Here is a 16017-nt window from a genome sequence, read left to right on the forward strand (position 1 = left end):
CAGCCATCAATAAAGCTAGAACCCTCAGTTGGCATTCTTATCTAATTAAACTCACTAGTTGTGATAATGTACATTATTATTAGAAAACATTGCAAAATTTTCCTACCACTCATTAAGCTTACAGAAACATTGTCTGTGTCTCTGCTACATGTTGTTCCATTGTAAAATATCATTTTTAAATTACTCGTTTTGTTCCTTTTCTAAAGCAAATTTTGTATTTTATATGTCACCATAAAAACTAATTGCCTTAAATTTTGATAAAAAGAAAAAAAGGCAAGGGGGAGATAGGGAAGAGGAGATTAAGGATAGCCACTCCGCTCCATAGACAGTGAACACATATTCTTGTTTCATTTTATATTCCTTTCAGGTCGAAAACGCGGGCTTCTGGTTGGGCTGTGCCCATTCTTTCTCCCTCTTCTTCCGCTTGACAACCAGAATAAGGAACCTTAGAATTAACCCTACCTGTCGATGAAAAAATAGGATTTGAGAGGAGTGAAGCTGCTTGACCGAATAGAGCAAGGAGTGAGAGCTAGTGGAACAGAAAGAGATGGCAGTCAGGTGGAACTGACCGGAGACGCTCTCTAGTGAAGCGTAGGGAGTACCTGCAAGAATTGTAATGCTCAATTCAGTAAGAATTTGAGAGAGTGAGAGCTAGAATTAGCAGTGAAGCCTTTCTCTTGGAGTTGGATCTCTATTTATAGACATGTACAATAATTTTGACAGCAGCACTTTAGCTTAGAGTGAATCGAAGGGATGGGTCTTCATTGGCCTAGTCCAAAACAGTTGCCCCCAAGTCGGCAGTGTTGACAAGATGCCTACTTGATAATTGTGCAATGTATTTAAGGTCATTATTATCGAACGAAGTGTCTTCAACTACTGACACACAAGATGTCATTCTATAAAAAAAGTAATGACACAATGTCAATTTAGGGAAGCGACTTCATCAGAAAAAGCCAAAGATGTCATTCTACTTCGATAAAAGAAGTGCTGACACTGTCATCATATTGTTACCGAAGTCCAAGATGTCAGTCTACTTCAATGAAGAAGTGATGCACGTGGCATCATTCTATTGAAGCATCTTCTACCGAAGTCCAAGATTTCATTCTACTTCAATAAAAGTGATGCATGTAGCATCATTCTATTGAAGCGTCTTCTTCTACCGAAGTCCAAGATTTCATTCTACTTCGATAAAGAAGTGATGACATTCGGCATCATCTATAGAAGCGTCTTCATCTACCAAAGCAAAAAAATGTCTTTCTACTTCAAGAAATAAGTCATGAGACATGACATATGCCTCTATTGACGTGTCTTCATCTACCAAAGTATGTGATGTCATTCTACCTCGATAAAAGAAGAATGACACATGGCATCGCTCGAATGATTCCTCTTCATCTTCGCCTTCATTTTTCAAAACTGATTTGAAGTTTAAATCAAAACTGATTATCGTTTTAATTTTTGTCATCAGGTAAAAAAACGATAAAGATCTAGAAATTTAAGAAAATATAGCAAGCTCGAATGATTCCTCTTCATTTTCACCTTCATTTTTCAAAACTGATTTGAAGTTTAAATCAAAACTGATTATCGTCTTTAAATTTTGTCATCAGGTAAAAAAACGATAAAGATCTAGAAATTCAAGAAAATATAGCAACTTCAGCATCAAGGTCTAACTGGTTTCTCATTTTTTGGCACTTCCTAGTAATGCAATCTGTTTACCTCTTCAGAAATTCATTTCTAATTTTGTTTCCTTATAAAAAACTAGGTTTTCTTAAATGGTTACAAATTATGTTGCTTTCAAGTATTTTTTCTGAATTATTGAATGGCTTAATCAGTTCTTACCAAATAAGATATACAGAAGATGTGACTTAAATTTCTGATTATGCTGATGTTTGGTAATCATTAAATTAATTCAATTTTTCTTCGTTCTACATAAAAGTTCTGCTAAAATTAGAAAAACCTTAAATCTTTACTTACAAATCCAACATACAAAATTAAAAGCTAATGAGTTTGCAAAGTCATCTTAGAGTGGGCACGGAGAATTAAGGAAACTCTAATAATTTAGAATTAATCCGCTATAATTGTCAAAAAAATCAATCTATTATAATGATAAGCTAATTAGTTGATGTTAGTGCCTATATACATGGCATAATCTTGCATCAAAATTAAAACGCCTCCAAAGCTGCACCAAGCGCAAATATATCACAATCTTCAGCGCAGCACCAAGCACGATGGTCATGGCCGTTTTTGCATCCACACTCATTCCAATTATTCATTCTCCTCTTATTTTGCTTCTCCATCTCAGCAACCGAAGCTACTTTTATTTTAATCTCCACTTCCACTTCTGGCGTTATGAACATACCCTCTTTGCAATCACTTCCACTCACCAAATCCATCTTCAACCATTTTTTTAACTCCATGTTTTGTGATTCAAGAATCACCTTCCATGGAATCTCACCTTTCCCAATAAGTTGTGACCCCAACATCTTCCTCTGCCTTAGCTCCACCACTAGGCTTTGTGTGTTAAGGTTTTCCAAGAACTCTTGAGGGCATGAGCAGTCTAGATTAAAAGACTCATCCCAAAAGGGCACTGATTTGGTGGAAACATTTTTGCTGTTTAGTTGAATTCTTTTCTTGTTTCCTGTTGGAAGATACAGCCTTGCAAACATGTTTTTTGCCGACTTGATGAATTCAACGTTTCGTGCTTGTATTATTCTCAGTTCACAACTGAAGTTTGCATATGCAGGTGTTTTCGATGGATCCATTGAAAATGGAGAATAAGAGTCTATCTTGTTATATGTTTGTAGCTCGAAATAGAGAGAGGAGATTAAAGTTAAAGAATATATTTAATGTTTTGGTTTGAGTTTAAGTTGTTGTATGTGATGCATTATATAGTGTGGAAAAGGTAAATTGGAAATGCTTTCCAGGAAGCTGCTCTTATCCTTGAGCACTAACATAGTGTATAGTATAAAATTGATCCAATATCTCAGTTGTGCTTTTTGTGAATATATTAATGCCATCTTAATCTTAAACCATGCACATGAGATTGTGTTGAAGATTATATCTTATTAAAGAAAACCTTTAGAATCTCGAAAGGCTAGATTTTCCAATTTGGCTCTTGTTATTCTGATATGGTATTGGGTTATGAATCCACAGTATCTTAATGCAATCCATAACTTGGGACCCCAAAAGTAACATTAGAATAATCAAGGTATTTGTACTGACTAAAATTCTTGAATGCTGGCCTCAATTGACAGCCATCAATAAGGCTAGAACCCTCAGTTGGAATTCTTATCTAATTAAACTCACTAGTTGTGATAATATACATTATTATTATTTGAAATCATGTACAGAATTTTCCTACCACTCATTAAGCTTACAAATATATAGTCTGTGTCTCTGCGACATGTTATTCCATCATAAAGTTAATATCATTTTAAATTACTCTTTTTTTCCTTATCTAAAACAATATTGAGGAGCGAATTTTGGAGTACTTTATATGTCACCTTAAAAACTAAATGCCTTAAATTTTTATCTATACATAGTTTATATATGGCTGTCAGGTGGAACTGACTGGAGACACTCTCCGGTGAAGCAAAGGGAGTACCTGCAAGCATTACAGTGCTCAAGCCAGTAAGAATTGGAGAGACTGAGAGCTAGAATTAGCAGTGCATACCTTTCTATTGGGGTTGGATCTCTATTTAGACAATTAGACACGTACAGTAATTTTGACAGCAACCCTTTAGCTTAGAGTGAATTGAAGGAATGGGTCTTCATGAAGGCGAAGTTTGGATTGATCATTGGCCTAGTCCAAAACAGTTGCCCCCAAGTCGGCAATGTTGTTTAGACAAGATGCTTACATGATAATTGTGCAATTTATTGAAGGTCATTATTATAGAACGAAGTGTCTTTCAACTACTGACGTACACGATATCTTTCTACTTCTATAAAAGAACGACACAGTGTCAATTTAGTGAAGCAACTTCGTCGACGAAAGCTAAAGATGTTTGTCTACTTCGATAAAAGAAGTGCTAACACTGTCATCGTACTGTTGGAGAGTCTTCATTTACCGAAGTCTAAGATGTCATTCTACTTCGATAAATAAGTGATGACACCTGTAATCACTCTATTGAAGCATCTTCATCTACCGAAGTCCAAGAATTCATTCTACTTCGATAAAGAAGTGATGACACATGGCATCATCTATTGAAGCGTCTTCGTTTACCAAAGTCAAAGATGTTTTTCTACTTCAATAAAGAAGTCATGAGACATGACATGCCTCTATTGAAGTGTCTTCATCGACCCATGTATGTGATGTCATTCTACTTTGAAAAAAGAAGAATGACCCATGGCTTCGCTAGCATGGTTCCTCTTCATTTTCGCCTTCATTTTTTGAAACTGATTTGAAGTTCAAATCAAAATTAATTATCGTCATCTATTTTTGTCTTCAGGTACGAAAACCATCAAGACCTAGAAATTCGAAAAAATATAGCAACTTCAGCATCAAGGTCTAACTGGTTTCTCATTTTTTGGCACTCCATGGTTATGCAACCTATTGACCTCTTCAGAAATTTGTTTCTAAATTTTTTCCTCATAACAAACAAAGTTGTTCTTAGAGGCTTAAAGATTTTGTTGTTTTCAGGCACTTTTCTGAATTATTGAATGGCTTAATCAGTTCTTACGAAATAAGATATACGGAAGATGTGATTTAAATTTCTTATTAAGCCGATGTTTGGTAATCATTAAATTTCTTATTGAGTGACACCGAAGAAAACTCTAGTCATATAGAATCAACCCTTATAATGTTGTCAAAAAATATCAATTGAATATCCATTAAAATGATAAGCTAATTAGTGTTAGTACATATATGCATCACATAATCTTGCATCAAAATTAAAAAGCCTCTAAAGCTGCACCAAGCGCAAATAAATCACAATCTTCGGCGCTGCACCAAGCATTATGATCATGACCATTTTTGCATCCACACTCATTCCAATTATTCAACCTTCTCTTATTCTTCTTTTCCATCTCAGCAACCGAAGTCACTCTTATTTTAATTTCCACTTCCACTTCTGGTGTTGGCAACATAGCCTCTTTGCAATCACTTCCACTCACCAAATCCATTTTCAACCATTTTTTTAGCTCCATGTTTTGTGATTCAAGAATCACTTTCCATGGAATCTCACCTTTGCGAATAAGTTGTGACCCCCACATCTTCCTTTGCCTTAGCTCCACCTCTAGGCTTTGTTGATTAAGGTTTTCCAAGAATTCTTGGGGGCAAGAACAATCTAGATTAAAAGACTCATCCCAAAAGGGTACTGATTTGGTGGAAACACTTTTGCTGTTTAGTTGAATTCTTTTGTTGTTTCCTGTTGGAAGATACAACCTTGCAAACAAGTTTTTCGTGGACTTGACAGATTCAACGTTTCGGGCTTGTATTATTCTTAGTTCACAGCTGAAGTTTGCATAAGCAGGTATATGTAATGGATCCATTGAAAAATTGAGAGTTTAGTAATTAGGAATTTGTCTAATTATGTGTTGTAGCTAGAAAAAGAGAGGAAATTAAAGCTTAAGAATATGTTTAATGTGTTTGTTTGTGTTTGAGGTTTTCTATGTGATGTATTATATAGTGTAGAAAAGTAATTAATTAAATTGGAAATGATGTCCATGAAGGAGCTCTTATCCTTGAGCAATTATATAAAATATAAGACAGTAGTTTCCCAGTATCTCAGTAGTGATTTTTTTGTATATTTTAATACCAACTTAATCTTAAATATTTATATACATGAGATTGTGCATAAGCCTATATCTTATAAAGAAAGCCTTTAAAATATTGAAGGGCTAGATTTTCCAATCAACAGTATCTTGATGCAATCCATAACTGGGGACCCCAAAGGTATAAGATTAGAATAAACAAGGTTTTTAATTAGTGTACTAAACTAGAAGGCTTGAATGCTGGCTTCAACTTAGAATCATCGAAAAAGCTAGGATCTTCAGAAGGCATTGTTATCTATTTACTCATGGACACTAGTTGTTGTAATGTACATCAAAAGATATATTTTTAAGTATACAAAAGATACATATAAGTATATAAAACTTGTTTTTTAACTGGTTAAGTATAATACAAAAGATATGTAGCACTACAATTGATTGAGATGGATCCGAACCACAACTTGCAACCATGACATACAACAAACTTTAGAATCAGTACTGGCCATACATGATACTTTGTCTCAACTAATGTTATAAAACTCAAATAAGTTATCGATTCATAAAAGAGTTTTTTTTTTTTTTTTTTTTTTTGTTTATAAGATGCTTTATACATAAAAGATATGAAGCAATACATGCATGCAGTGCACACTCTAAGAGGCGCGACTCTTGATTTCTCAAGCAGAAGTCGTAATTGATTCAAGGTTGATTTATTCACTTTCAATTCCATTTTAGACACCAAGTTTGAATTTTTCTTTTCTCTTTGTTAAATGAATCAAATGATATGGATGGAGATTCTAGTGAAAACGAGACTTAGCTTGCTGAACAAGTTACTCACTAAAGGAAAACAAGATGCATAGTTGACTGAATCATAAGATTGGTATGGTGAGACCTAGCTTAGATTATCATACCTTCGACTCCTTTCTGTTTTTATGAGTCAGCAAAACGGTTAGAAGTTAGTTAGGCTATGGCTTGAGGTTGTTAGGATCAAGAGTTGCATATAACTAATTGTACCTTCTTTGATTCTTAAATTCAATATATGCGAGTTTTCCTCTACTTTTCTCTGCTTTTGCGAGTTTCTTCATCAATTTTACTCATGTTTAAGAAATTCAAGATGGTATCAGAGCTCTTTTGAGCTCTGCTGCACATCGCTAATGCAATCATGGTACACACCAGTCCTCACTCGTTCAAATTATCATGCCTGGGCTCTATATGTGAGAAGAGCTCTTGGAGGTAGAAATAAATTTGACTTTGTTGATGGAACAATTTCAGTGCATTAGAAATTTGATTTGGTTTCTGATCACAAATTGTTTTAGTGCATCTATTGCCAATCACTAATAAGATATTTTCTATGTTAATTCAACATGAGAGGCAAGGCAGTTTTACACAAATTGAAGATTCAAAACTTCTAATCAATGCTGCTGATTTTCGAAAACCACGGTATATGACATGGTGATTTTATCCAAGGAAACAATAGAAATTCTGGTAAAGTGTGCACGTATTGTGGAAGACTAGGCCACACTGTTTGACACATGCTATAGCAAGAATTCAACTGCTATGATAAATAATTCCTCACTTGAGAACTGTGAGGAAAGAGAGGATTTTGATGATATAATGAGTTCACGAGGCAGTACCTTTTATATGAGGCCTGAATCTCTTTTTATTTAGTATGCACATATTGTACAGTAATTTAGCTTAAAACACAAATTCAAATTAATTAATTTCATTAGGTTATATCAATCTTTTAATTTATTTAATCTGATATGAGACCTTATAACATCTCCATGAATGTCTTGGTTAATCTGATATAAGAATCTCAACCAACAAGTAACACCAATATTATATAATGTCCCAAGAGGAAATTTAACGATTGGGACAAGTTCTACGTACTAGAGATAGAGAAACCATAAACCATATACACAGTTCTAAATTCTAATATACAGTATAAAAATAAAATTTAATGTGTCCGCAAAGTCATTTTAGAATGGGCACAGATAAGTAAACTCTAATCATATAGAATCAATCCAATATAATTGTCAAAAAATTCAGTTCATTATAATGATATGTTAATTAGTTGATATCAGTGCATATATACATTGCATAATTTTGCTTCAAAATCAAAAAGCCTCCAAAGCTGCACCTAGTGCAAATATATCACAATCTTCAGCACTGCACCAAGCTTGATGATCATGACCATTTTTGCATCCACACTCATTCCAGTTATTCAATCTCCTCTTATTTTGCTTCTCCATCTCAGAAACTGAAGCTACTCTTATTTTAATCTCCACTTCCACTTCTGGTATTGTGAACATACCCTCTTTGCAATCACTGCCACTCACCAAATCCATTTTCAACCATTTTTTCAACTCCATATTTTGTGATTCAAGAATCACCTTCCATGGAATCTCACCTTTTCCAATAAGTTGTGACCCCCATATCTTCCTTTGCCTTAGCTCCAACACTAGACTTTGTTGGTTAAGATTTTCCAAGAATTCTTGGGGACAAGAACAATCTAGATTAAAAGACTCATCCCAAAACGGCACTGATTTGGTGGAAACACTTTTGCTGTTTAGTTGAATTCTTTTGTTGTTTCCTGTTGGAAGATATAACCTTGCAAATAAGTTTTTCGTGGACTTGATGAATTCGATGTTACGGGCTTGTATTATTCTCAGTTCGCAGCTGAAGTTTACATAAGCAGATAAATTTGATGGATCCATTGAATAATTGAGAGTATAGCTAGTTAAGAATTTGTTTAGCTATGTGTTGTAGCTAGAAAAAGAGAGAGGAAATTGAAGGTAAGAATATAAAGAAGGTTGGTTTGAGTTTGAGTTGTTGTATGTGATGTATAGCCATTATATAGTGTGGAAAAAGTAATTTGGAAATGCTTTCCAAGAAGCTGCTCTTCTCCTTGAACACTAATATAACATATATGATATAGTATTGTATAAAATTGATCCAGTATATATCTCATGTGCTTTTAGGGAATATATTAATACCAACTTAGTCTTAAATTGTGCACATAAGATTGTGCTGAAGATTATATCTAATTAATCTTAAAGTCTTTAAAATCTTGAATGGCTAGATTGTCCAATTTGGCTCTTGCAAATTGCAGTATGGTATTGGGTTACAATTCAAAAGTATCTTGATGCAATCAGTAAATGGGGACCCCAAATATAAGATTTCAATAAACAAGGTTTAATGTACCAAAAGGTTAAAGTGCTGGCTTCAACTGACAGCCATAAAAAACCTTGGAATATATGCATGTACATCAATTACAAAGCATTGCAAAAATTCCCTACCACTCGTTAAGATTACAAAAATATAGTCTGTGACACGTTATTCCATCATAAGTTCATCACGTTAATATCATTTTAAATTACTCAATATCTTCATTTTAAATTACAGTATCTTAACTTTGGATTTTCTAAAGTAATATTGAGGGGCGAATTTTAAATTTTATGCCACTTTTTTTTTTTTTTGTTGACAATTTTTTTGATCCAGATACTTCTGAATTTTATATATCACTAAAAACTAATTGCCTTTAATTTTGATCCAGACCAGAAATTAGAGATGGCTGAAAGGTAGAGCTAATCAGTGACGATCAACGGTTAAGCGGTAGAGGTACTTGCAAGCACTTCCACACTCACGTCAATAAAAGTTTGGGGGAGTAAGAGGTATAATATGAGAAGTACATACATTTTTCCTAAGAGTTGAATCTCTATTTATGGAAATTTTGAAGACAACCTTTATCTTAGAGTGGACTGAAGGAATGTGCTTTCATGTCATGAGGCGAAGTCTAGATTGGGTCATGGTCGAGTTCATAATGGTTGGCCTTAAGTTGGTACGTAGTGTTGGGAGACCAAGATGTCAACTTGAGAGTTGTGCGAAGTGTCAGAGTTCATTATTGGAACGGAGTGCCTTCAACTATCAAAAGTTATGGTGTCATTCTACTTCGATAAAAGAAGTGATAACATGTAGCGTCGACATAGTGACGTGGCTTTGTCTAATGAAGTCAAATACGTCATTCTTCTTTGATAAAATAAGTGATGACACGTGTCTAGGGACAAATTTAGGTTATAATAATTGGGGGCATGTGCCTACTTTAAGGCCATCACTCGCTTCTCGCAGTAGATGTTTATGTGCCCTTCATCCATATCCTTCGGGTTGTTGAGTCGGATTTCGACTCCAAATAGGTTTTCGTCAAGGAATCCAGACATTATAATCAACCAATTCATCCTTGGAGGCCTCCTTTGTGAATACAACTTCCTGTTTAAGCACTCGATGTAATATTGCAATAGCTCATGCTTCTTTTGTTTGACTGTGGCCAATGGTGATAGCTGATCTGGAGGATTCCGGTGGCGATGCATGGAATTAGTAGTAAGAGAATGTACATGGTTTTAAACTGTGTTCCACATCTGTAATTGCGGCTGCAAAATTGTCGATGTGGTAGCCATCGCACCACAATTGTGGTGTGATCTTTAATCACATATACAAAGTGGCTAGAAATTCACTTTTTTAAGGTGAATAAGTGGGAAGTCATGCATGCCCATGCATATATAATACAATGTCCCTACAACTTGAGTTAAGCGGGAACAATGAAACTCTACTATAGTGGATAAATAATGTAGTAGCATGGTGGTATCACTTTCTGAAAATTGAATTATTTCATGTTGCAACAATTGAAATGCGCGTTGCAGTAGCCGCAATGACCACAATTGCAAGGACCACAACCCCGACAGCATCCACAACTGTAATTTAAAAACCATACCATATTCTAAGAGCGAACATATGAACTCCTAGGGTGTCGTCGGTGCTCGACCTGCATCTGCACTCGAAAGAGGTCCTTTTGTATTTTGTAAGCTTAATCAGAGGTAGGAAAATTTTGCAATGTTTTATAATTGATGTATATTATTAAAACTAGCTAGTGAGTTAGATAAGAAACTAAGAATGCCTACTAGGGTCCTTTCTTTTTCGATGGCTTTTAGTTTAGCACACTAAAAACCTTGTAATTATTCTAATCTTATATAATTTGGGGTCCCCAGTTAAGGATTGTGTTAAGATTCTCTTGATTCATAACCCAATACCACATTACAACTTGTAGTTGTAGTTACAAGACAAGATCCGAATTGGAAAATCCACCCTTTCTAGATTCCAATGTTTTCTTTAATATGAATAAAATCTTTAGAACAATCTGATGTGCATGTTTAAGATTAAGTTGATAGTAAAATATTCACAAAAAGCACAACTGAGAGATAATGGACAAATATTACTATATCTTAATTTTATCATAGTGCTCAATGATTTCTTGGAAAGCATTTCCATCTTCCTTTAATTAATTAATTACCTTTTCCACACTATATAATACATCACACACAACAACTATAACTCAAACAACAAACTCCTTCAATATATTCTTTAGCTTTAATTTCCTCTCTTTCTCTAGCTACAACACATAACAAGAAACATTCCTAGCTATTCTCAATTCAAGATGGATTCATCTCATATGTCTTCTAATGTTAACTTTAGTTGTGAATTGAGAATAATACAAGCTCGAAACATCGAATTCATCAAGTCCACGAAAAACTTGTTTGCAAGGTTGTATCTTCCAACAGGAAACAGCAAAAGAATTCAACTCAACAGAAAAAATGTTTCTACCAAATCAGTGCCCTTTTGGGATGAGTCTTTTAATCTAGACTGTTCATGCCCACAAGAATTCTTGGAAAACCTTAATCAACAAAGCCTAGTGGTGGAGCTAAGGCAAAGGAAGATGTGGGGGTCACAACTTATTGGAAAAGGTGAGATTCCATGGAAAGTGATTCTTGAATCACAAAACATGGAGCTAAAAAAATGGTTGAAGATGGATTTGGTGAGTCGAAGTGATTGCAAAGAGGGTATGTTCATAACGCCAGAAGTGGAAGTGGAGATTAAAATAAGAGTGGCTTCGGTTGCTGAGATGGAGAAGCAAAATAAGAGGAGATTGAATAATTGGAATGAGTGTGGATGTAAAAATGGTCATGATCATCAAGCTTGGTGCAACACTGAAGATTGTGATATATTTGCGCTCGGTGCAGCTTTGGAGGCTTTTTGATTTTGATGCAAAATTATGTGATGTATATATGCACTAACATCAACTAATTAATTAGCTTATCATTACAGTGGATTTATATTTTTTTGACAAAATTATAATGGATCGATTCTATTTGATTAGAGCTTTCTTCTCTGTGTCCATTCTAAAATGACTTTGTAAACAGCAGAATCATTAAAAACTTTATCGAACAAACTCAATGAAATATAACCATGGGGAAAGAAAAATTAGTGCAATGTGATAAAGCTAAAAAAAAAAAGTAAACTCATAACCTAAATGAAACGAAAATTAGGAAGACCAAATATGTTACGGAAAAATGTCCTGTCTAATAAACTCAAGAAGAGAAATGTAACCAAACAAACAAACTCAAGAAGAGAATCCCATCAAGTAAAATTCTGAGTAGAAAATCCAAAGTTAGTCAGCTTATCGGCACAACTATTTTCTTCTCTAAAAATATAACAAACATGAAAGTTCACCCGTTGCGTTATAATGAAACAGTTTTTCCATCCCTTCAATAACTATCAAGGAACCATATCAAAATATTTAGAAGTCATACCCACCAAAAGTGAATGGCGTTCTAACCAAAGGTTCAATCAGCTACGTTGATAAGCAATTTCAACCGCATAAATAGATGTCTTCAGTTCTTCCTTAAAAGACAAAGAAATATGGGACCAAAAATATGGCCAGCTAACGAAGCTAGCTAACAGTATGTGTTTTTTATCGAACGCAGATAGGGAAACTCTTTGAAAATACGGCAATGGAAACTCTTGCTAGGAGCTTCATATTGCTTTGGCCTCCCCTCCTTCAAGCTTAATGTTGACTGATCCCATAACTGTATCGATAAATTGTTAGTTTGTGGATGTCTTATTCGCTACTCTAATGGTATTTTCATCAAAGGATTTCATTGTAACTGTGAAACCTCCACCGTCACCATGGCTGAGATTTGCTGCCTTCTTTACGGTCTCTGTCTTGCTAGTCAGTTATCCATCTTCTCCCTCTTCATTGAGGTCGAATGTCAATTAGTTTTAAATCAAATTCAAAGCGGTTTTACTTCCATCTCTAGTATGAAACATTTTCTCTCAGAAATCCTCAACCTGCTTCATACTCCTAATTGGAACATTAAAACTCTCATGTATAATGTGAGGCTAATGATTGAGTTGATATCCTTGCTAGGATGGGGCATTCAAGCTCTTTTAGTTTGATGATCTTGCACTCCCCTCCTCCTTTATTGCTTTCCTATTTTCATTTTGATGTAATGGGGACTAGCACTCTCGTATTGTTCCTTAGCTTTTCTTGTTATTTCCTTTACTTAACAAAAAAATAAATTATTTAATCAAATGAAATAAATTAATTCAAATTAAAGATAATTAGTTTTTATAGTATACATATAAAAATTATCATGTTATAGTGTACATATTAAAACAACCAACAAATAATTTGTTACTTTGGATGAAATTCTTTGTCATTTTTCTTTAATACCCTTAATCAGTTATCAGACTGTCAATTTTATACTAAAGGCCTAGCATCCCTTCATAAAGGCCAAAAAGCCCTAGGGCGCGCCTCTTTCGCCTTGCCGCCTCGAGAAGGCTTCCAGAAGGGTTAGAAGATCTAGCCGCCTCAAGGATTATCTAGAAACCTCTAGAAGCTTTCCACAACATATAAGGTGTGACTTGGGCTTTAAGTAACTTAGAGCCTAAGTCACGAGTGTAACAGCCTGGTGGGCCCCTCGCAAGGCAAGGCACTGCACCCCCCGCACTGCACTGTTACTCACACTGCTAGTAGCTCAATTGGTAGTGGGAATGCATTGAAGTAGTACTTATCCCCAGGTACTAGGTTCGATTCCCACGGGAGGCAAAAACACTAGTATGGTGAGGGGGCTAGTGATTAAGCTTGTGAGTAACAGTGCAGTGCGGTGGGTGCAGTGCCTTGCGAGGGGCCCACCGGGCTGTTACAACGAGAATACAGGCCCAAGCAGGGCTATAAATACTCACCTTGGAATCATTCTCAAGGCATGACCAAAATAGATACTAAACCCTAGTTTTAGATATTGTACTCACTGCAAGTACATTTATTAACTCATTCAACTTATTTCTCTATGCAATAAATTGTTAAGTATAGCATTCATAAAATAATTAATATTGCATTAAACTTTAAAAACAAGAAGAATGTAACAACAAAATATTTCTGCAAAAGCGACGATTATAAAGAAACAAAGGAAGTGCTTTATTTTCTTTGAGGGGAAAGAGAGTACTTTACAGTTTACATAAGCCAAAAGAAAAAGATACTGTAATCTATAATGGTTTATTAATGGCAATCAACATAAAGAGCAATTCAAAATGATATTAGCATTATGATGGAATAGCATGTCGCAGGCTATATTTTTGTTAGCTTAATGAGTGGTGGGAAATTTTTCCAATGTTTTTATAATTGATGTACATGTATGTCGTTACAACTAGCACTAAGTTCCCCTCAAAAAAAAAAAAAAAAAAAAAAAAAAAAAAAAAAAAGCTAGCTACTAAGTTATGGCTGTGAGTTGAGGCCAGCATTCAAGCCAAAGTACACTAAAAAAGTACACTAAAAATCTTTTTTATTGTAATCTTATACCTTTACGGATTGCATTAAGATACTCTTGATTCGTATATTGCTACTTGCAAGAGCCAAATTGGAAAATCTAGCCTTTCGAGGTTTACAAGGTTTTCTTTAGTAAAATATAATCTTGAACACAATCTAATGCGCATGATTTAAGATTAAGTTGGTGTCCATATATTCACAAAAAGCACAACTGAGATACTTAGCAATTTTATACAATACTATATCATACTACATATTAAATTAGTGTTCAAAGATAATAGAGTGCATCTCGGAAAGCATTTCCAATTTACTTTTCTCAACTCTATAATACATCACTAGCAACAACTCAAACTCAAACAAACCACTTCAATATATTCTTAGCTTTAATTTCCTCTCTTTTTCTAACTGCAACACATAACTAGACACATATTCCTAACTATACTCTCAAATTTTCAATGGATCCATCCCATATACCAGCTTATGCAAACTTCAGCTGTGAACTGAGAATAATACAAGCCAGAAACACTGAATTCATCAAATCCACGAAAAACTGTTTTCAAGGTTGTATCTTCCAACAGGAAACAACAAAAGAATTCAACTCAACAGTAAAAGTATTTCTACCAAATCCCTACCCTTTTGGAATGAGTCTTTTAATTTAGATTGTTCATGCCCCCAAGAATTCTTGGACAATCTTAATCAACAAAGCCTAGTGGTGGAGCTGAGGCAAAGGAAGATGTGGGGGTCACAACTTATTGGAAATAGTGAGATTCCATGGAAAGTGATTATTGAATCACAAAACATGGAGTTAAAAAAATGGCTGAAGATGGATTTGGTGAGTGGAAATGATTGCAAAGAGGGTATGTTCACAACACCAGAAGTTGAAGTAGAGATTAAAATAAGAGTGGCTTCGGTTGCTGAGATGGAGAAGCAAAATAAGAGGAGATTGAATAATTGGAATGAGTGTGGATGTAAAAATGGTCATGATCATCAAGCTTGGTGCAACACTGAAGATTGTGATATATTTGCATTAGGTGGAGCTTTGGAGGCTTTTTGATTTAATGCAAAATTATGTGATGTCTATATGCACTAACATCAACTAATTAGCTTATAATTACAACACACCACAAAAAGAAAGAACTTAAATTACAATGGATTTATTTTTTTGACAAAATTATAACAGATTGCTTATATATGATAGTTTTTGTTTTTTTTTTTGAATGGCTTATATATGATAGTAATATATAGTTTTCTTCTGAGTGTGCACTCCAAAATGACTTTGCAAATGCATCAACTTTAAATTTTTAATATTGAATCTTCTCTTGACAAGGTTTTGGTTGTGGCTGTGTATGCTAATTTTGCTACACAATAACATATTAACAAGTATAATAAATAAAGTCGACCCCTAGAAAAAATGTGTAATAAATAAAGTCGATTTAAAAATTTTAAGAATAATTTCTCATTTGCTAAAATTTAAATTTGTCTCACTGATTTAAGTGGGTCCGATTAATTTATGAGTTCTACGTAAATTTGATAATTCTACATCAATTTGATGATAATATTCCATTGACTTTTTCCTTCAAAAAAAAATATTCCATTGATTTTTTATCTGTAAAATAGTATGTTGAAGATAATGTATTGTTAACAATATTATTACAAAA

At 34.4% G+C, this 16017-nt stretch overlaps 4 protein-coding genes and 1 pseudogene across 4 annotated transcripts; 2 read left to right on the forward strand and 3 right to left on the reverse strand.

Moving 5' to 3' along the window:
• Nucleotides 1-2036: 2036 nt before the first annotated feature.
• On the reverse strand, nt 2037-2979 carry LOC146941048 (uncharacterized). Its single transcript, XM_085754848.1, has one exon. It carries the CDS (start codon nt 2757-2759, stop codon nt 2160-2162), a length of 600 nt encoding a protein of 199 aa, XP_085610974.1. The 5' UTR covers nt 2760-2979; the 3' UTR covers nt 2037-2159.
• Nucleotides 2980-4799: 1820 nt separating this feature from the next.
• Nucleotides 4800-5609, reverse strand: LOC146941049 (uncharacterized). Its single transcript, XM_085754850.1, has one exon. The coding sequence runs from the start codon at nt 5485-5487 to the stop codon at nt 4888-4890; it is 600 nt and encodes a 199-aa protein (XP_085610976.1). The 5' UTR covers nt 5488-5609; the 3' UTR covers nt 4800-4887.
• Nucleotides 5610-7715: 2106 nt separating this feature from the next.
• Nucleotides 7716-8534, reverse strand: LOC146941050 (uncharacterized). The gene has a single exon (XM_085754851.1). It carries the CDS (start codon nt 8418-8420, stop codon nt 7821-7823), a length of 600 nt encoding a protein of 199 aa, XP_085610977.1. The 5' UTR covers nt 8421-8534; the 3' UTR covers nt 7716-7820.
• A 2550-nt stretch (nt 8535-11084) lies between these two features.
• LOC146941051 (uncharacterized) lies at nt 11085-11917 on the forward strand. The gene has a single exon (XM_085754852.1). It carries the CDS (start codon nt 11192-11194, stop codon nt 11789-11791), a length of 600 nt encoding a protein of 199 aa, XP_085610978.1. The 5' UTR covers nt 11085-11191; the 3' UTR covers nt 11792-11917.
• Nucleotides 11918-14578: 2661 nt separating this feature from the next.
• On the forward strand, nt 14579-15811 carry LOC146941052 (uncharacterized; annotated as a pseudogene).
• Nucleotides 15812-16017: the final 206 nt, after the last annotated feature.

This window comes from Medicago sativa, chromosome 3 (assembly GCF_051527215.1).
Source record: "Medicago sativa cultivar Bolivia chromosome 3, Bolivia_mono, whole genome shotgun sequence".
NCBI classification, from domain to species: Eukaryota; Viridiplantae; Streptophyta; class Magnoliopsida; order Fabales; family Fabaceae; genus Medicago; species Medicago sativa.